The sequence below is a fragment of the Microplitis mediator genome, chromosome 5, assembly GCF_029852145.1.
Source record: "Microplitis mediator isolate UGA2020A chromosome 5, iyMicMedi2.1, whole genome shotgun sequence".
NCBI classification, from domain to species: domain Eukaryota; kingdom Metazoa; phylum Arthropoda; class Insecta; order Hymenoptera; family Braconidae; genus Microplitis; species Microplitis mediator.
The window spans coordinates 17149473-17171782 of record NC_079973.1 but is presented as its reverse complement, the minus strand read 5'-3'; the positions used below and the strand labels follow the sequence as shown (position 1 = coordinate 17171782).

The 22310-nt window shown below is 29.7% G+C and overlaps 2 protein-coding genes across 2 annotated transcripts; both read left to right on the top strand.

The window, feature by feature from the left end:
• Positions 1–5145: 5145 nt before the first annotated feature.
• LOC130669048 (probable serine/threonine-protein kinase clkA) lies at positions 5146–6255 on the top strand (the record flags this gene model as incomplete). The annotated part of the gene is made up of 1 exon (XM_057471713.1): positions 5146–6255. A coding segment is annotated over one exon (1110 nt), but the record flags the coding sequence as incomplete, so codon positions are not given.
• Positions 6256–6702: 447 nt separating this feature from the next.
• Positions 6703–12069, top strand: LOC130667329 (putative uncharacterized protein DDB_G0286901; the record flags this gene model as incomplete). The annotated part of the gene is made up of 2 exons (XM_057468842.1): positions 6703–6828; positions 11563–12069. Coding segments are annotated over 2 exons (633 nt in total), but the record flags the coding sequence as incomplete, so codon positions are not given.
• Between the last annotated feature and the right edge of the window lie 10241 nt (positions 12070–22310).

Here is a 22310-nt window from a genome sequence, read left to right as displayed (position 1 = left end):
TTGGAAAATATTTAAAAATATATATATTTAGATGAAATTGAATATACATGTGGAGCTGAAGTAAAATTATATAAATATTTTTCATTTGTTTTCAGGATTGGCGTAAAAATAAATTGTGTTGAATTTTATTTATGAGACATGTTTAATTCATTTCTAAAAAAATATAATCGCATTTCAGCATAAAATAAAAGTTTTTAGTTTGGTAAATATTACTGAGGGTAAAAAAATGAAGAAATATTATCCAAAGAAAAAAATGAAAATCACGTTGAAGAAAATTATTTCGATTAACGCATGGTGGCGTTTTATTTTCCAACTTTACTAAACGAGCTTCATTTCTGCAAAGTATAATACCAGAGCAAACTAACTTTTCCGTCGAAAACTTTATTTCGATTTTTCTTTATACTTTAATTCATAAATGTATTTTAAAATTTTGTTTTTCGAGTAAAAAAGTGATTATTTATTTTTCTACTCTACTAGGTAAACACCACAGCAAAATAAACAAGTTGTAAATATTAAGTGAGTGTGATTTTTTTTATTACAAACATATACATCAAAAAAGTAATATTTCGAACTAAAATAAAATATTTATGCATTTAGTAAAATTGTTTACAAAAACTACAGTAAAATTTCAAAAATAATACGTGAGTAGAATAATTTACAATTAATATTGAAAAATCAAATTTATGAATAAAATAAACATTAATTTACTTTACTTTTTTTTTTTTTTAACCACAAAAGTTACTATTTCATCGATAACGATGGGTTATTTTTTAGTTTCTACCCGATAGTGATTATCAGCTGCGCAAACGTTAAACTAACAAATTTATAAAATCAATATTTGCAAGCAGTCTTAAAAACGCTGTTAATGGATTCTCGTACAAACAAGAGAGGAGTGAGGAACGGCCGAGCGTGACGTACTTTCTGCATAGAATAATAATATATCAAGTGTTGTACTAAAATCTTAACTCACCATCACTTTCTCATTATTTTAATTATTTTAATTTTCTCTCTTGCATAATACACATATGTATAATTAATACTACAATATAAATAATTTGATTATTATCTATTTATTTATTACATTATTCTCTCTCTCTCTCTCTCTCTCTCTCTCTCTCTCTCTCTCTCTCTCCTTTCTATTTTTTTTATCTTATCAAAATTTTATTACTTAACTTGTTCAGTTGTTTTTGTTTGAGTAAAGATTCTCTATTAAATTAATAAATAAAATGAAATGTCATTAATTCTATTCTATTGAGAGAGTTAAGTACATCGATCAACCCCCTTTTTTTTAATTTTGCCGTCATTAGGAGATACATATTTTTAAATATATATATATAAATGTATAGATTAAAGAATCGTTAAGGTGAATGACCCTAAGGACTTGTAGCAAGTTTTCGAAAGAGGACAGTATAGCATGGGAATGAGGAGAATTCTCTCAACTGCACCTGTTACAATTCCCCCTCATCAATCATTGACTTTCCTCCTATTTCGACAGAGAATCAACTTTAATCGCTTTCTAATATTTTCATTTATATATTTTATTGTATTATTAACAATATCCAAACTCAAATCCACTCTATTAATATTTTTATACATTGATACAAGGATTTGTTTACATCTATTGAACAAGCTTTTTTTCCTTATATTAAATAAAAAGTACATGATTAATTCCTTAAGGATTTTCATATTTGGGTATTAAGCTCATGAGAAGATTATGAAATTGGATATTGAAAAGGGTTAGTCTTTATATCTCTTTCTCATTCAATCGGGTGAACGAACGTAATTGTGCTTGTTGCGCTTTGAGGCTTTAGCCCAAATTTTTCTCGCGAATGAATGGAAACTTTAAATAACCCGACTAGAAATTTTTAGGTTGCCCAATGGGGACCCTACATTGGGATGTTCCGCGCAGAAACGTACTTGGGCCCCGATCGGGCAATCCCTATAGGTTCCCAATTGAGTAAGACCGACGTAATCCCAAACGTGCGATCCCTATTAAAAAAAATATTAAATTGCCAAAAAAAATAAAATAATTTTAATTAAATCCGAAATGTAATCTATTGTTTTAAATGCGTTACTTAGAAGAATTATATATGACTTTGACTGATGAAAAAATCCCGATGACTGCTGGGCTCGAACCTGCATCCTTCTGATCCAAAGTCTTTGATGCTATCCACTGCGCTGACCCACGTATGCGATCGCGTGAGTGTAAATAGTATATTTATCATAATACTAAAGAATAACTTGAAGAAATAAAAAATCCGTGATGCAATAATCGACGTACTCTTTGTATAAATATATTATTGTTCTGTACTTTGTTTAATCTTCAGCCAGTAAACAAAATATTAAAAAAAATTTTTAAATTTTACGATCAAATGGATTACCAAATTAAAACCTCAGGGTACTTCAAGTAAATCAAGAAAAAATTAGAAAATAAAAATTTTAGTCGATCAAAATTATACTAGAAAAAATTAAAAAGAGAAGAGGGAGGGACACAAAACAGAATATCTTATTCAGAAGAAGCAAAAAATAATTTGATTTGAAAATTAAATAAATTTGATAAAATCAAATTGTTTATAAACAATTTAGATAAATAAAAAAGTAATTTTAACATAAATATTGTGTACGAGCGTAAAAAACAAATTTTTTTTATTATTAAATTTTTGAAAAAAAAGAAAATTTTCAATAACAAATTTTGAGCATTTCAGATTATATACGAATCCTAAAAGTTATTAAAATAATAATAATTTTTGCATTGGGATATCCCAATAAGTTCCCAATTGGGTCCCGATGTGGCAAAACCAATAAAAGTTATTTATTCTTGCGTTGGGATATCCCAATAAGTTCCCAATTGGGTCCCAACGTGGCAAAATCAGTCAAAGTTATTTATTTTTGCATTGGGCTATCCCAACGAGTTCCCAATTGGGTCCCGATGTGGCAAAACCAATAACAGTTAGTTATTTTTGCATTGGGCTATCCCAACGAGTTCCCAATTGGGTCCCACTTAGGAAAAACGGATGCTGGGTAGGTGATTTTTGCGTTGGGATATCCCATGTAATGGGTGCACTTATTACATTAATTGAATTGTGGTCTCAATGCAATAAGTGTCCTACGCATGTGCAAAACTTAAGGTGTTTTGTAAACCTGTCTAGCTGAACTCAGTACCTCAGGACGAGGATAAACCCCGTACTGGACCACACAGTATTAACATTAGGAGAGAAGTCTTATACCTAAACTTATCAGGAAGGTTGTGATAAATTAATTTTATATGTCAAATTTAAATATAAAAACCATGGCATTTGTTTAACGAAGCCGCTTTACAGATAATAATTAATGACAGATGAACAATATAGTGCCGGATAGCTCAACTGGTAGAGCACTCGGCGCGATACCGAATTGGTCTGGGTTCGATTCCCAGTTCGGGCTATCTATATTTTTCTCAATTTATCTATAAATTGTCTTATTGAGAGGTTTGCATGTTTAGGTCTCCACTATATTTAAATGGAACAAGAACCAAAATGACTGATGACACTGACTCGACTAAATGACCAAAACTGACTCGACTAATTTAATTAACGACAATGTGACTCTACTGACTCTAATTTAGTAAACGACTCCAATCATTAAATATTATTTTACAAATAAAATAGTTAACCCGACAATAGACAAAACGAGTTCACTTACTCCCACAATCTCCAACCTTAACCAGTCCATCTTATGCCACCGATTCTTTTCCTCCAAGACCAAAACCATAACCAATCCTTCCTTCCAAGTCCACCAAACCATTCCAATCCTTTCTAATCAACCAGGTCCAATCCACAATAAATATTATATAAATACCAGTTTAAATAAACTTAATTAACTTAAATACAGAATAAGCTTCCACGAGCCGTAGGCTTATATGCTCTTGGCCCATTTTTATGATGACTAGCAGCACGTGTAGTAGTAGTAGTAGTAGTAGATGGAAAATTGTAGTGGAAAACCAAGATGTTAGTGGTAGTCGTAGTAAGGCACGTCCGTCCACGGCGGTTGCTGCGAGCCAAGAGACCGACCGCTCGTCGTCTCTGGCCCTCGTACCTCTCCACTCAGGCTGGCCAACCCCTAAAACCAAATGTCGGGACTCGACCGTAGCGACCCCGGCGCATCAGTGACTGCATTTTCTTCAATTATTGACAGTTGTTGAAGAAGGAGGGCGGATCTTTTGGCGCGAGTCGAAATTTAATTTAAAATGTAATGTGGAAGGATTCCATCCCGTTACACCCAACAAGTTCCCGATCGGGTTCCGACTGGGGTAGCCCGACTGGGCACGCCACAGCGATTCCCAATTGGGGCCCAATATATGTATTGGGACAATTTCTAGTCGGGAAATTAGACCGAGAGTCACTATGAATTATGAACTAATTATGAAGTAGAGTAATGTATTACGGCTTTATATGTATCTTGTGATAAGAGCTTTTATTTAGGAGAAAAAATAAGGCAAAATTATTTGCAGATCCGTTTTAAAAATTCCAATTACATGATTTTTCGAATTTTAACTAATATAGAAAAAAAAGATCAGAGCGAAATAAAAAATTTTCTTAACGTTATTAAATATTTATTGGTCAATAGTTCATTGACTGAAATTATTATTATTATTACTCTTTTATTTGTTCGTACAATATAAAATCACATGAAAATATATTAAACTGTTAAACAGTGTGTGCGAGTATGTGTGTGCGTGTGTGAACATGTGTGCGTGTGTGCGGGTGTGTGTGCGTGTGTCTGTCCAGGTGTGTGCGTGTGTGCAAATGCGTGCGTGCGTGTGTTCGGGTGTGTGCGAATGGGTGCGTATGTGTGTTCGGTTGTGTGCGCGTGTGTTCGAATATGTGCGTGTGTGTGTGCGTATCAGTTGATCAGTAGTGTAATACGCAAGTTTTTGCTTCGATTTTATTTAATGGAGTTATTTTTTATTAATAATATTTTCAAAACCTCTCTCCGGAGTGAATTTCACTCCGAAGGGATTATATTAATAAAAAAATTATCCACTCCGCGAAAACTCCCCTGCAGAGTGAATTTCACTCCGAGGGGGGTGAATAATTAAAAATTAATTCACTCCAGTATATATTCAATAATAATAATAATAATAATAATAATAATAATAATAATAATAATAATAATAATAATAATAATAATAATAATAATAATAATAATAATAATAATAATAATAATAATAATAATAATAATAATAATAATAATAATAATAATAATAATAATAATAATAATAATAATAATAATAATAATAATAATAATAATAATAATAATAATAATAATAATAATAATAATAATAATAATAATAATAATAATAATAATAATAATAATAATAATAATAATAATAATAATAATAATAATAATAATAATAATAATAATAATAATAATAATAATAATAATAATAATAATAATAATAATAATAATAATAATAATAATAATAATAATAATAATAATAATAATAATAATAATAATAATAATAATAATAATAATAATAATAATAATAATAATAATAATAATAATAATAATAATAATAATAATAATAATAATAATAATAATAATAATAATAATAATAATAATAATAATAATAATAATAATAATAATAATAATAATAATAATAATAATAATAATAATAATAATAATAATAATAATAATAATAATAATAATAATAATAATAATAATAATAATAATAATAATAATAATAATAATAATAATAATAATAATAATAATAATAATAATAATAATAATAATAATAATAATAATAATAATAATAATAATAATAATAATAATAATAATAATAATAATAATAATAATAATAATAATAATAATAATAATAATAATAATAATAATAATAATAATAATAATAATAATAATAATAATAATAATAATAATAATAATAATAATAATAATAATAATAATAATAATAATAATAATAATAATAATAATAATAATAATAATAATAATAATAATAATAATAATAATAATAATAATAATAATAATAATAATAATAATAATAATAATAATAATAATAATAATAATAATAATAATAATAATAATAATAATAATAATAATAATAATAATAATAATAATAATAATAATAATAATAATAATAATAATAATAATAATAATAATAATAATAATAATAATAATAATAATAATAATAATAATAATAATAATAATAATAATAATAATAATAATAATAATAATAATAATAATAATAATAATAATAATAATAATAATAATAATAATAATAATAATAATAATAATAATAATAATAATAATAATAATAATAATAATAATAATAATAATAATAATAATAATAATAATAATAATAATAATAATAATAATAATAATAATAATAATAATAATAATAATAATAATAATAATAATAATAATAATAATAATAATAATAATAATAATAATAATAATAATAATAATAATAATAATAATAATAATAATAATAATAATAATAATAATAATAATAATAATAATAATAATAATAATAATAATAATAATAATAATAATAATAATAATAATAATAATAATAATAATAATAATAATAATAATAATAATAATAATAATAATAATAATAATAATAATAATAATAATAATAATAATAATAATAATAATAATAATAATAATAATAATAATAATAATAATAATAATAATAATAATAATAATAATAATAATAATAATAATAATAATAATAATAATAATAATAATAATAATAATAATAATAATAATAATAATAATAATAATAATAATAATAATAATAATAATAATAATAATAATAATAATAATAATAATATTTATTCAATAGCTCTTAGCTAACATTGTATTACACTTCGGTATTAACATATTTTTATTCTGTTATATACTATATTATAATTTCTTTCATTTCTTTTCTTAAATTTCTTTTAAAGCTTTTCAGATCTTTTGAGTTTTTTGTGTCTCTTGTCAATTGATTGTATAAATTGAAGCCGAAAAAATTTATGGTCTTTTGTGCTGTCTTAGTTCTTATTTTCTTTAAAACTAAATTATCTTTATTTCTTGTATTATAACCATGATTAGTATTGTTTTTTCTAATTTCTCGACATAAATAACTGGGGCTCAAATTATTGATCATTTTGTATATCAGAATGCAGGTATTATATTTTATCCTATTTTCTATAGACATAAACCCTAAAGTTTCTAGCATACTGTCAATCCTCGTATATTTATTCACCATCAAAATTGCTCGCATAGCTCTGTTCTGAGTTTTTTGAAGTAGCTCTAAGCTTTTTTTACTTAGGTTAATTAATAAAGTCGCACAATACTCGTAGTGAGGCGATATCAAGGTTTTATAAATAGTTATTCTCGTAAAATATCCTACATCCCTACCGATCCTTTTTAAAAAACTTATCTTTTTACTGACTTTCTGCGCAATATAATTTGCATGATTTTCAAATGTTAAACTTTCATCTACTATCACTCCCAAATATTTCGTTTCCCTTACTCTTTCTATACATTCATTTCCTATTCTAATATCACAGTTTCTATCAATCTTCTTTCTTTTATCATGAATCAACATAAATACCGTTTTCTTAGCATTAATTTTTAAAGAGTTTGCACCCAACCAGTTTTCTAATTCTTCTAGAGCTTTATTCAATACATATTCGATTTGTTTAATATCTTTACCGTTTAAATATAAAATTTTATCATCAGCGAATAATTTGCACTCACATCCATTTCTTTTTGCTATTTCAATTATTTCATTTATATACAAAATAAATAGTATGGGACCTAATTTCGATCCTTGCGGAACCCCGTAATTGACATTAATCTTTTGTGATCTTGCTTTCTGAAATTGTACTTGTTGTGTCCTATCATTTAAATAAGATTTAAACCACTTTAGCGCTTCATTTCTTATACCATATCTCTCTAATAAACTCAACAATTTGTCCCTATTTATCGTCTCGAAGGCTCTTTTTAAATCTATAAATACTACCCCTATTATTTCTCCTTCATCCAACATATTTCTCCACTCACTCAGAGTTTTCTGTAGTGCTGTTTCTGTCGAATGTCTCTCACGAAATCCCGATTGTTCTTCTCCTAAGATACCGTTTCCCTCTATATGCTCATCTAGCTGTTTTTTGATGATTTCTTCTAATATCTTCTCCAAAATTGGCAGTGTATTCACAGGTCTATAGTCTTCCGCTCGTTTACTCCCAGCTATCTTTGGTATAGGAAAAATTACAGAATTTTTCCATGTTTCAGGTACTATTCCTTCTCTTATACTATTGTTTATCATATCAGTAATAATCTCTTTGTTTACATTCCAAATTTTTATAATAATCTCTGTTGATAATTCTTCATTTTTGCCTTTCTTCAAATCCAAATTTTTTATTATTTTATCTATTTCATTTACTTCTGCGCATTTGAATTCAATCAATAACTTTTTACATTCTATCAAACTATCTTCATTAGTATGCTTTTTACCGTCGTAATTAATTTCATCAACAATTTCTTTGACACTATTCACGAAATACTCATTAAACTTTTCTGCAATAATTTTTGGATCGTCATATTTTACGTTTTTAAATATTATATTACCTTGTGCTTCATTATTCTTTTTATTTCCTATTAGTTCTTTTATATTCCTCCACATTTTTTTCGAGTCCCTCTTGTTACCATCAATTTGTTGCTCATAATATATTTTTTTTGAATTTCTTATTTCTGCTACTACTTTATTTCTAATACTTTGATACTTTACCCAGCTTTCTCCGCACCGATTACTCTTTGCCTCAAAAAATAAATTGTCTCTCTCTTTCATTAGTTGTTTAATATATTTATTAAACCACGGTTTAAGTTTCCATTTATTAGTTATTACTTTTGTTTCCATAGGTATTACTTCATTCACACCCTCAATTACCAGTTTCAATAACTGTTCCATTTGTGTTTCATTGTATCGTTTATTTCTATTTGCCATAGTATTTGTCCACCTCTTATATTTTTCATCAAGTATTCTTTTCAACTTTTCGTCCTTGTAATTACTAAAATTTCTACATAGAATAGTCTTATCATCATTGTATATGTCCTCCGTAGTATTTTTATTCATAGTCGGTATACCTATTTCAACTATAAAATGATCTGTGATTCTCGGTCTCTTCAATACTTTTGTTTGAATATCCATACTAGAGAAGGCTAAATCAATAATAGTATCAGAATTGATCGAAGATCTTGTATATTCTTTAACTCTCTGCTTAAATCCTAAATTTTTCATTTCTTTTAATAGTTTTTTGGAGTACTGTGTTTCCTTCCCAACGTCAATATTGAAGTCACCTACTATTATGACATGTCCCTTTTCTACCAGGTTCTCTACTTCTTCCTTAAGTCTACTTATAAAATATCCATTACTTTTGCTGGGCGAATGATAAACATTACTTATAACCATACTGTCGAATTTTCCTTTCAACTGTATATTGCACATCCACATATTTTCCTCTTGTTCTCCTAAATTTATTTCTTTACTTATTTCATTGAATTTAATATCTTTTCTGATGTACGTAATTACTCCACCTGTCCTTTTATTTCCTGAGCACATTAAAACATAATTATAATTGTTAATGTCTATTTCATGTCTCCCAATGTCAGCCGTAATATGTGTCTCAGTAGCACAAATGATTTCCGGTTTTAATTTGTTGATTATCATTTCCAATTCACTTTTATGTCTCAAGAATCCTTGAATATTTGTTAATAATAACTGTGCTTTATTTTTATTTTTTGTCCTATAATTCAATTTTTGCTATTCATCAAAATATTTGATATTCTTTTGAGTTTTGTATACTACCCGTTTATAGAAATCACATGATTTATCCGTAGCGCAGTGATTTGTTGTGATTCCATTTAGCTTATACTCTTCTACTATTCTACAACAATTAATACATTTTTTGGTGATATTTTTGCATTCTTTTTCTGGATGGTCACCTGCACATAACCTACATTTCACTGTTTTCTTACATTCTTTCGCATAATGATGATATCCCCAACATTGATAGCATTGAACAACACTTACACAATCAAATACTCTGCATTTACTCCATCCTACTTTAATTCTCTGCTTATCGATTAGTGTTTGATGTATTATAGGGTCAGTTTCTATAATAATCATTCCATCTTGCTTTCTTCCTTTGGTCATCTTTTTAATTTTAAAAATAGATTTTTCGTCCAATTGTACATTATTCTGTTTGCATATCATTTCAACTATCTCTTTCTCCTCCGTATTCAGTACAATATCTTCTTCAACATCTAATATTTTTATTTTTGGCAACTTTTTGGCAGGAACTTTGATATTATAGTTATTTCCCATTGTCTTTTCTATTTCTTTCACTAATTTATCTGTATCTTCCTTTTTTGAACATCCAATAACAACTTTACCCTTTTGTGCATTTTTAACTTGATCAATTCCAACTCCAAGTTTCCCTACGTCTACTTTAGTTTTGAGTTGCTCTCTAGTTACATTACTCTCTTGATTTTCTTTCGGCACAACAATAATATTATTACTTCCAGATTTTTTAGCTATGATCGCATATGTCTTATCTTGTTTATTTACTTTTTGATTATTTGATGCCAGAGCTCCATTTTTGTCACCTTGAATAAGGGAGTGTAATTCTGATTTAATGGTATTACTCATCAGATACTTCAACTCATTTTTGAAGTTTGTCAATTCTGTCACTATTAATTCTTTTACTTCACAAATAATTTTATCACGTTTTATTCCCATTTCTTCGATTTTTTCTAATATACAATCAATTTTTAAGGAAATTTCATAGTTATCTATTTTATTGTCCAATTCTTGCTTTTTTCTTTTTCGTGTACAGTTCTCAGGTCCTTTTGCAGTAACCTCGTCGTCTACAGTATCTCCTGTCTGATTACCCCTGCATAACATAAACTCTCCATAATCGTCAACAACTTTATGGTTTTTCTTTAGACAACTTGGATGAAATACATTTTTACAGTGTTGACATACCTGGGGAGATTTTAGGTTAGTTTGCTTGCATACATAGCATTGATATTCCTTATCATTTGTCATACTTTATACTTGATAATATTTGACCAGTAATTTAAATGTCCAGCGTTTTTATCTTCTGCTATCGACTTGTCTCATATACTGTCTAAGAGATGTCACCCTCAAACAGTTATGTCGTTATCGAGTTAACCTTATAATTCGTTATATTTTTTTACATCAGTAATTAGTTTTTTATCTTCTGAATTGCAAATTTGAAATTACATAAATATTTTTCATATTTTTCTGAACAACAGATCATATAACCACAATGTATGCACGCATTTATCACTGACACTTGCAATAAACAAATAGCGGCCACGTGGTCAACGTCTCACGACAGCACTTCCAATTTCAATTATATTTTTTAATTACTTCTTTTATAGTTTAATCATTACTTTTTTATTCACCAGCATTGTTAACTCGTCTATTTATATAAACGTTGCGAGTTCACTTTTATTAACATATAAAAATACCGTTTTTATGCCATAAATAACAGAGCACTCAAAAACACGTCCTTACACAATAATAATAATAATAATAATAATAATAATAATAATAATAATAATAATAATAATAATAATAATAATAATAATAATAATAATAATAATAATAATAATAATAATAATAATAATAATAATAATAATAATAATAATAATAATAATAATAATAATAATAATAATAATAATAATAATAATAATAATAATAATAATAATAATAATAATAATAATAATAATAATAATAATAATAATAATAATAATAATAATAATAATAATAATAATAATAATAATAATAATAATAATAATAATAATAATAATAATAATAATAATAATAATAATAATAATAATAATAATAATAATAATAATAATAATAATAATAATAATAATAATAATAATAATAATAATAATAATAATAATAATAATAATAATAATAATAATAATAATAATAATAATAATAATAATAAACGCCCACGGTGCATGTTGTGCGGCCAGCGGAGATTTTGATTACTCCGTGGCGCACCGTGGGCTAGATAGGTCAGCCCTCCATCTACTGACCTACTAAGCGCACAACAACCTTCGCATTGGGTTAACTCCCCAATGTGAAGTAAACTGAGTTCAAGACAATCCTGAACACAGAAGTGCTCCCCACAACCGGCCCTTCTCGGATGAGGGCTACCCACTAGCTGGGCGGAGCACCGAGATTCCGAATGATGACGACCCTGGCGAACAACGGACTGCATTTAGGTGGACGGAGGAATTACGAGTCGATCTCCTGATGTGCTATAATAACAGTGAACCGGAGCGGAGAGGTTACATGGCCAGGATGCATGCTCTCTGGAGCGATATGCACCCTAACCATAGCCATTTTTCACAACAACATCTGCGTGATTATGCCTCTCATCTCCGGCGAACACGACGATCACTGTTATCTAACAGACGAGTATCTCACCGTCTGTCTTTTCCAGCACAGCTACATCAGGAGAGACGCCGTTCTTCCGAAGACGCCGACAATGATTTTGACACACGGCAAGTATGTATCTCTAAAAAGATACACTACCCAAAACATCTACTTGACACGGAAAACCACGAGCTATCAACTCGGATTCAGGAGGATTCTACTCTACTCACCATCAATCAAGCTGTCTATGATGCTGCTTCCTCACTCTTACCTCCGGCAAGAAATAATACTTCTTCTCCTGAGGCTAAGATGAGAGGTCGCATTGGGCAGCTTTCACTGAAGATTGATGATCTCCGGAAACATGTCTCCCGCATTCAGTGTGTGATTGAGTACGTAAATGCTCGTAAAGCGTTTACGCCTAAAGTCCGCCGTATTGCGGCGGGACTACGATATCAACATCACACACTGAATAAGGAGAATCTTCTTAACATCAAAGAAGGTTCCCTTAACAGGTTGCGGGCTCTGGTGACTGCTAAAAAGTCACTAGAGAAAAAGCTGATGCGGCTTACCGATAACTCTTTGTTTCGGTTGAGTCCTTCACGCTTTCTGACACCTAAGACATCTGTTTCTGGCGATCCCCCATCTATCGAGCGAGTAGAAGCTTTCTGGTCCGAGTTGTATGGTGATCAACCAGACGTGAATCGTGACACTCCAGCTCTCAACGACTTCGAGGCATTTTGTCGCCGCCACCGAAACGACAATGCTGATGAAGAGAGCCCTGAAGTCAGCGTGGAAGAAGTTCGTTTGGCTCTGAATAATGGTAAGAACTGGGCTGCTCCGGGTCCGGATGGCATTAACTTATTTTGGTGGAAGAAACTTACTTCTACCCACAGCCATCTGGCCCGGATATTTACAGCGTTTATCAGAGGCAACAAACCTATTCCGTGCTGGCTTGTAGAAGGGCGAACCGTGCTCATCCCTAAGAAAGGTGACTTGTCCGACCCAAAGAACTACAGGCCTATCACCTGTTTGAATGCGGTTTATAAGATTTTCACCAAAATCTTGAACAATCGCATTTTACAGGAGATAGATCCTGTATGGCAGCAGATATACGAACAGCGTGGCAGTAAAAGAGGCCTGTCGGGTTGCAAAGAGAATCTGTTGGTAGATCGATGTGTCATTCAAGACGCAGTCTACTATCAGCGCAACCTGTCCATGGCCTGGATTGATTACCGTAAGGCATTCGACTCAACATCTCATGAGCTCATTCTCTTTTTGCTCAAATGCCTTGCGGTCAATCGCGATACAGTGGGATGCATACAGCGTACGATGCAACTTTGGCGAACACGGTTCCACATTTCATGTGGCAACGACAAACGTGTGACCGAAGTTGTACAGTACAAGCGAGGTGTCTTCCAGGGAGATTCCCTGAGCCCGCTGCTGTTTTGCATCTCACTGCTGCCGATATCTGTTGCGCTACGCCGTACCCGTGGATACTCAGTGGGCCCACCAACTGATCGGAAATATTCGATCACTCACTTACTCTACATGGATGATCTGAAGGTGTATGCTCCTGATGAGGAACACCTTCAGACTGCCTTGAATATCGTAGGGGAGTATACACGGGATGTCGGCATGGCTTTTGGGTTGGACAAGTGCGCGGTCGTTAATCTGGTGAGGGGTAAGTGCTCTGATTTGCGCGAAGATATCGAGTTAGTAGATGGGAGCGTCATTGACCATCTTGACGCCGGAGAGTCGTACAAATATCTAGGGATTGACGGGAGTCCTATGCAGGACGTCTCGAAAATCAAAACGACTCTCTGCAGCGAGTATGGGCGGAGACTCCGGAAAATCTGGTCATCAGAACTTTCCGGGAAAAACAAAGTCTCTGCAACAAACATGCTTGCTGTCCCAGTACTACTCTACTCTTTCGGTGTCCTTAAATGGACCCGAAAAGAGCTTAGAGATCTCGATATCAAGACACGCAAAGTCATGAATATCAATCGGAGCATGCACCCTAAGTCCTCAGTCACCAGATTATACCTTTCCCGGCACATCGGAGGGAGAGGTCTACAGAGCTTGGAGTGTCTACACGATCGTTTGGTTTTGGGTTTAACATACGAAGTTGTCAATTTCACTGCAGATGAGGACGACTTCCTTATGCAGATTGTTCATAGTCATGAGAATCTGCAGAAGGGAGCGTTCTTATATAAGGCAGCAAAGTACGCGGCAAAATCCCTCGGTCTCGGAAGAGTAAACCCTCTTATTGAACTCCCTAAGGAGGAATTTAAGAGTGTCGTCAGGAATGCTGAGCAGCAAAAACTGCTCAGTACACACATGGACAAGTCCATGCACAGCGTGTTCTTCAAACACGTGCGTGACCATGGCTTGTCCACCCAGCTGACGTTTTCCTTCCTTAAGTCAGCTGGCCTGATGTCCGAGACCGAAGGATATATTTTTGCCTGCCAAGATGGTGTAATCAATACCCTCGAATACCGTGCGAAAGTACTCCAGATGCAGCTACCCGACACATCGTGTAGGGTGTGTAAGCAACATCCTGAGACGCTTATGCATCTCTTGTCAGCATGTCCTGTGCTGGCAAGAAGTGCATACATCCAGCGTCATAATGCTGCTCTGCGAGTACTCTACTACCACCTTAGACATACGCACGGTATCGACAAAACACCAGTGCTGCCTTATCTGCCAGGAGATATTCCGCAAGTTGTTGAGAATGACCGTTGCCGCATTTATTGGAACGTGCCATTCGCAACAACGCGGAAAATAGATCACAACAAACCTGATATTGTGCTCTTCGATAAAACCGCTCGTGACATTTATGTCATTGAGTTTTCAGCTCCTGCTGAGTATAACATCACGGTTAAAGAAGAGCACAAACACGAGATATATCAGGATCTCCTGTTCGAAATTGGCAAACTTTACCCAGGTTACCGTGTCAAACTTGTCGTCCTCATTGTTGGCGTCCTAGGAGGGATGAAACAGTCGTTTGTGTCTGCACTAGCTAGAATACCAACTTGTTCAGCGCAAGTTGAGTTTCTGGCATCGCGGATGCAAAAGGCTGTTATTCTCGGGTCCCTCCGTCTCCTAAGGCAACGAAACTTGGCCTGCTGCGCATGCTAATCATCTTGTTGATGATGCATCGCAGCAGTAACGATTTGGCGCTCAGCTGAGGCCCTCGGTAGAGTCGGACTACCGGGGATAACCCCCTGAGCATTTAACTAAAAAGAAATAATAATAATAATAATAATAATAATAATAATAATAATAATATTTTTCTATTACAGTTGGAACTCATTATAAGACTATCATTCTGTCTGTTTTATAAACGAGGTATCGCGATAGTTTGAGAGAAAAAATAATAGTCTTGTAACGAGGTCCTACTGTAGTTTTAAAAAATTAAAGAAAATAATGTATCAGTTTAATTAATTTCTGGGAGAACAATATATATTGATAATTATATCAAGAATTAAATTAACTTCTTTTGTTCAAGATTTATTTATCAGTAAAAGTGTTATTTTCTCTTAGTGGACATATATATTGAATGTTTTATAATTTACAAATATACTTGATTTAATAATAACTACTGTGTTTCAGTGCATTAATTCAATTAGACAATTAACATTCCTGTTCAAAAATACTTCATACTCTGATTGTTAGAAAAATATGTATCCACATTGTTAATTTATTTAATACGTCATAAATTACGAAGAAAACTAACATTATTTTTTTTTTTTAATAATTTTAATATATTTACATGAAATTTAATAAATTCGCATAACTTATTTTGAAACAGATTTCTTAATTCAGTATATTTTACATTTACCCGGGAAAAAATGTTTTTATAAAATTTTGTAAAATTTTATAAAATTTTACAAAATTTTAATACTAAAATTTCATAAAATTTTATAAAGTTTTATAAAATGATTTTTTTTCCCGGGACGGGTCACCCATCCAATTAATGGCCAACCTCGATGCTGCTTAACTTTTGTCATTGAAGAATCGTAGTCTACTCCGCTCGTCTATTGGTCACTTGTAGCTTAGAAATATTTGTGGCTGTATTCATGATTACTCATGAATTCTTATCAGCCATATTTCATAGTATTAATTTATAATTATATATAAAAAAAAGATTTTAATAATTCAACTATCGGCTGTTTAATGGACATAAAATTTTAAAATTAATTAAATTTATTGATTTTTCAGGATTTTTATTTTTGAATTAATGGCGAAACCTTTGAACTTTTTCTTGAGTAACGACGATTTAATTCGAATTGCTAGTTGACAAAATAAAAGTTTAAAAACATTAAATTCAAAATTATCACATTATGTAATATATATATAAATATGTGAGAGAAAGGGGCGGTGGGGGTAGGCAAAACGAGGTACTTCTAAAATTTTATAAAAAAAATTTTTTTTTTTTTAAATCTATTATAACCATTCCAAAATTACTTTTGTAAATAAAATTGAGCATTATGTTGAATTTTTTTCGTTAAACTTTTTCAAGAATCAAGTGCCGGTCGGAAAATGTTCAAAACTTTTTTGTTATGATAAAAACTATTAAAAACTTTATTATCTTCCTTTGCATCCAATAATTGTGTAAAATATAATTTTTCTTCATGTAAATAACTTCCAAGAAATTTTAATAAAATCAAACTTATTCAATATTCAGATTTTTTTCTTTTTCTACATTTTTCTAGGGGTACCCTGCATATATTTAGGTAACCAATTATATTTTTTATAATATAATTTTCATATTTGTTTATCACCATATTTTGCCCGCAAAAATGAAATTTTTTTTTTTTATGGCCATTGAAAATTTTATTTATTCACTTTGAATTTCTAACAATTTTTATAATAATTTGTAATAAACGTTATAAAATTGTGTGAAATTTTATCAAATTTTACAAAATGCTACCCTACACTAGATGCAATAGTGGCATCAAGTTCTCTAAAGTTTTATGAAATATTATATAATTTTATAAAATTTCATACAATTATATAAAATTTTATATAATTATTACTCCCCTTTTGAGATCTTACTTTATAAAATTGTATAAATTTGTATAAGATTTTATAAGATCGCATATAATTTTATGAAATCGTATACAACTTTATAAAATTTTATAAAATTTCATCTAAATATTACTTCTCTTCTAAGGACTTACTTTATAAAACTATATAAAATTGTATAAAATTTTATATAATTCTATGAAATCGTATAAAACTTTATAAAACTTTATAAAATTTCATACAATTATATCAAATTTCATTTAATCATTATTTCCCTCACTAAGATCTTACTTTATAAAATTTTATAAGATTGTATAAAAATTTATATAATTTTATGAAATCGTATAAAAGTTTATACAATTTCATAAAATCTTATAAAATTTCGTACAATTATATAAAATTTTATCTAATTATGAGTTCCCTTTTAAGATCTCACCATATAAAATTTTATAAAATTTTATAAAATTCTATGAAATTTGATAAAATTATATAAAATTATATGAAATTATATAAAATTTCGCTGTACAGTCTTATAAAATTGTATAAAATTTTATATAATTTTATACATTTGTATAAAACTTTATAAAATTTTGTTATATTTTATACAATTTTACGAAATGTCATACAATTTTATAAAATTACATTTATTTAATACGTTCCTTACTCAGATCTTACTCTATAAAATTTTAGATGATTTTATAAAATTTTATAAGACTTTATAAAATTGTATAAAATTTTGCTGTAAAATCTTATAAAATCTTACAAAATTTTATAAAATTGTATAAAATTTTTTATTATTTTATAAAATTTTATAAAAACAATTTTTCCCGGGTATATCTAAAACCGTTTAATACTTATTATTTTAATAGTATTTCCACAATTGTATATTTTAATAATTTACATGCTCATAAATCTTACAGTTATGAATGCATAAAATTTTATAGTTTTGCATACATTATTCTAAAAATGTAAATAAATCTATATTTTAAAACTTATTAAAATTTTTTTTGTCAACTTAAATATATGTTTGTAATAAATTTAAAAATCTACATCTAATTCAACAGATTATAATTTTGAATTCATTGATTTGCATAAATAATTTAATAGGTATCTATTTAAATAATTCCAATATTTTAATAATGTATAATATTGTGTACTTATTATAAAATTCGCCTATAAATTACATAGAAATAAATGTTTAAATATCTAAATTAATTAGTTTTTGTAAATAGCTGAGTAAGAGGTAGATAGGAGATGTGCGATACTTTTGCGTGGCGTTTATCGATAGCAACAGAAATAGCTGATGTTTTCTCAGCAACCAAGCATCATATTCTCCTGATGCTTTCCTATATATCCCGCTCCTATCAACCCACCTTTCTACTCACCCTCCGAACTCTCTCATAGCACTTATAAGCATCACCCTTACAAATATTTCCATTGGTACGTCAATAGCTGAATCTACATGAATAGGGAATTCATTGCTTTTTTTCTGTTTCAGCTGACATATATTAAACTTTTATGCAAATATTAATAATATTGTCAATTTATGTATCATTAAAGTACCCTTTATCATTGTTATTATTATTATTACGATTTGTTTTTTCTTACACTGTAAAAAATTCGCGAAGTAAATGCGGATTAAATCCGGAGTGAATGCGGAGTGAATTAATTTTTAATCATTCACTCCCCTCGGAGTGAAATTCACTTCGCAGGGGAGTTTTCGCGGAGTGGATAATTTTGTATTAATTTAATTCCTCCGGAGTGAATTTCACTCCGGAGGGAGTTTTGAAAATTTTATTAATAAATAATAACTAAACTAAATAAAATCGAAGTAAAAACTCGCGTATTACATTACTGATCGACTGATACGCACACACATATTCGGACACACACACGCACACGCAATCGCGCACTCGCACATACACGAACTCAAACTTACCCACACACCCGAACAGATTCGCACACACCCGAACAGACACACGCACGCATTTGCACAAACGCATGCACACATTCGCACACCCGAACATGCACACGCACGAACACATTCGCGCACACACGCACACACACATCCACAGACACTTGCACACACATACTCGCACACACACACTGTTTAACAGTTTAATATAAATTAATTTGAATGTTAAAACTCCGGACCGGAGTGAATTGGGAGTGAAATAAAATCCGCCTCACTCCGAGATCACTCCGCTAAAAAAAATTCCCAATTCCTTCCGCATGCGGAGTAATTTTTTTTAAAACTCCGGCACTCCGAGTGGTGGAATGAATTCGGATTTAAATTAAATCCGAATTAACTCCGGATTTTTTACAGTGTATTGATTAAATTACTATATATGTTCTTTTAGAATTGAAAAAAAAATATTCAAGTGATATTTATGAAAAGAAATGTTAAATGAATACCTTTTTTTCTTAAGTCAAGGTAATGAAAGATTCAAATTGGATTCAACCTCGTCATACTTTTTTCTTTTTAATTTATATGCACACATTTTATCGTTTTTTTATTTTATTTTATGAAAATCTTGCTAATTACACAGAGTACTCCTGACTTTTACTAATTACGTCAGTAGTTATTTACACTTTTAAAAAGCATCTTGAGAAATTTATTTTCTCATTAGCAATTCTCACTGAATATCAATAATACCGTCCAATTCGATTGGTTATTGCAATATATATTTACATGTTTATTTGTATCGCGATAAAAAATAATTGAATAGACAGAATTCAATATTAAAGCCTTGAAACATCTTTCAAATCAATATATATATAAGCAAATATATATTGATTAAAAATAAACTCATCGATATATACATATTAGGGTGATTCATTTCCGCAAAAGTTTTTTTTATTTCAAGTCCTCAAGCAAAATCTCAATCTACATCGAAAAAAAAAATTCTCATCAAATATGAGCTCTTAATTCCAATGCTAAGTACTTGCCATTTGATTTCAAAGATTTCCCATTTAAAATACACGTAAATTAAATTACTTTTTTTTTTAACTTTCTAATACTCAGCTGCGTTTCATGATATAAAGGCGGTTTTGGTCGCAAATTTTAGGGCATTTGGTGTTCTTCAAAAGTGCCCATAGTTACTTAGCTGAAATTCCAGCTGTTTCACTGTGTCCGTTGTGGAACTCATTTTTCCTTTGGAAAAAAATGGAAATAAATAGAAAATAATGCGGAATTTGAAAAAATTTTACTTCTGTTAATTTGTAGAGAATAAAATTGTCAACAAAAAAGATTCTACAAAATTTTGTGATAAGACTGATAGTTTCGCCGAAAAAGTAAAAAGATCTCCAACTTTACTTCAAGCTCTAATAACTTTTGAACAGATGGATTTATCAAAAAATAATAAGAGACCTTTTTTGTAGGGCGTTCAATTTCCTATAAAAATATGTATTAGTCTACTCGATCTATTGATTTGTTTAATGAGTTAACAATTCTTAAAGCTAAAAAAAAAATTTTTACCGTGTTATTTAAATGGGAAAATCGAATTTTTCGATGAGCTAGGTCTGTAATTGACATAGAATTTTTTTTCTTCCGCGAAAATTTTTTTTTTGTGTTCAACTATGATTTTTTCCACAAGCACTTAAAAAAAAAAATGTTGTTCTAAAATGAAGCACCCTAATATATATATATTTGGCGACTATCCCGAGTAAAAACAGAATTCCGCCGCACCACCGCCGCAACACCGCTGCACGGCTTTTTAAGCGCCGCACCACCGCTGCACTACAGCCGTGACAATTCCGATTATTTTATAAATCCCGCACCACCGCCGTGACAATTAAAGAATTTATCTATTCCGTGCACTACCGCCGCACCACCGCCGTGACGACTAAAGATTTATCTATTCGCTGCACCACCGCCGTGACAACCCGAGTAAAAATGAAATTATTATTTTTACGTAAAAATTATAAATTTTTATCGACCGCCGCACCACCGCTGCACCACCGCCGCACCATAGCTGTGATATTTTGTTGTAAATTATTTTTGATTAATGATTTAAAAGTGGTATATTCTTTTCAATCTCATATAGCACAAGTAAACTTAGTAGTCACTGTCGGTAGCGTAGCCTAGTCGTTAAAGCGTCGGTCTTTTTTTTTAATTTAGTTGAAATTTCTATACATGGCTATGTATATATTGAAAATTTCAATATATGGCCATATACACGGAAAATAAAAAATAGTAGTGGCAACTCTCTGAGATAGTACTGAGTACTTTCTGTAAAAAAAAAAATTTCAGAAAGCACTGTATACTATCTAGACTGTATCCACTACTCTCTGGAAAATACTGAGTACTTTCCCAGACAGCAACCACCAATATCTCATATAGTACACTCTTATACAGTAGTCAGTGGCATCTGTGAAGTAACGAGTACTTTGCCGGAAAGTATAGGCGCGTTCCTAAGATATTACAAGATACTATCTGCAGATAGAACGTGTGTCGATCTGTAGATGGCAGTGGTTACTGCGCAAAACAGGACTGTATACTGTCTGAGATAGTAACCAGTACTTTCTCAAATAGTTTTCAGGAATATCCAAGACAGTAAAAGTGAATTACGATTTTGAATTTTAGTATTTCATTAAATTAAGCCGAATCAAAATCAATTAACTCTAATTCAGGGAATGAAGTCGTAATAGCTAATAATACCAATAAACAATTAAAAACTAATTGTGTCGAACAAATTTTTTTTCACGTTCAATTTTATAAAAAGGTATTAATAATAAATTAACTAAATGAATGGAGTTTTTTTTTTGTACCGCAAATTATTTTATATTGTTATAATTTTCAAAGATTTATTCAGCTATT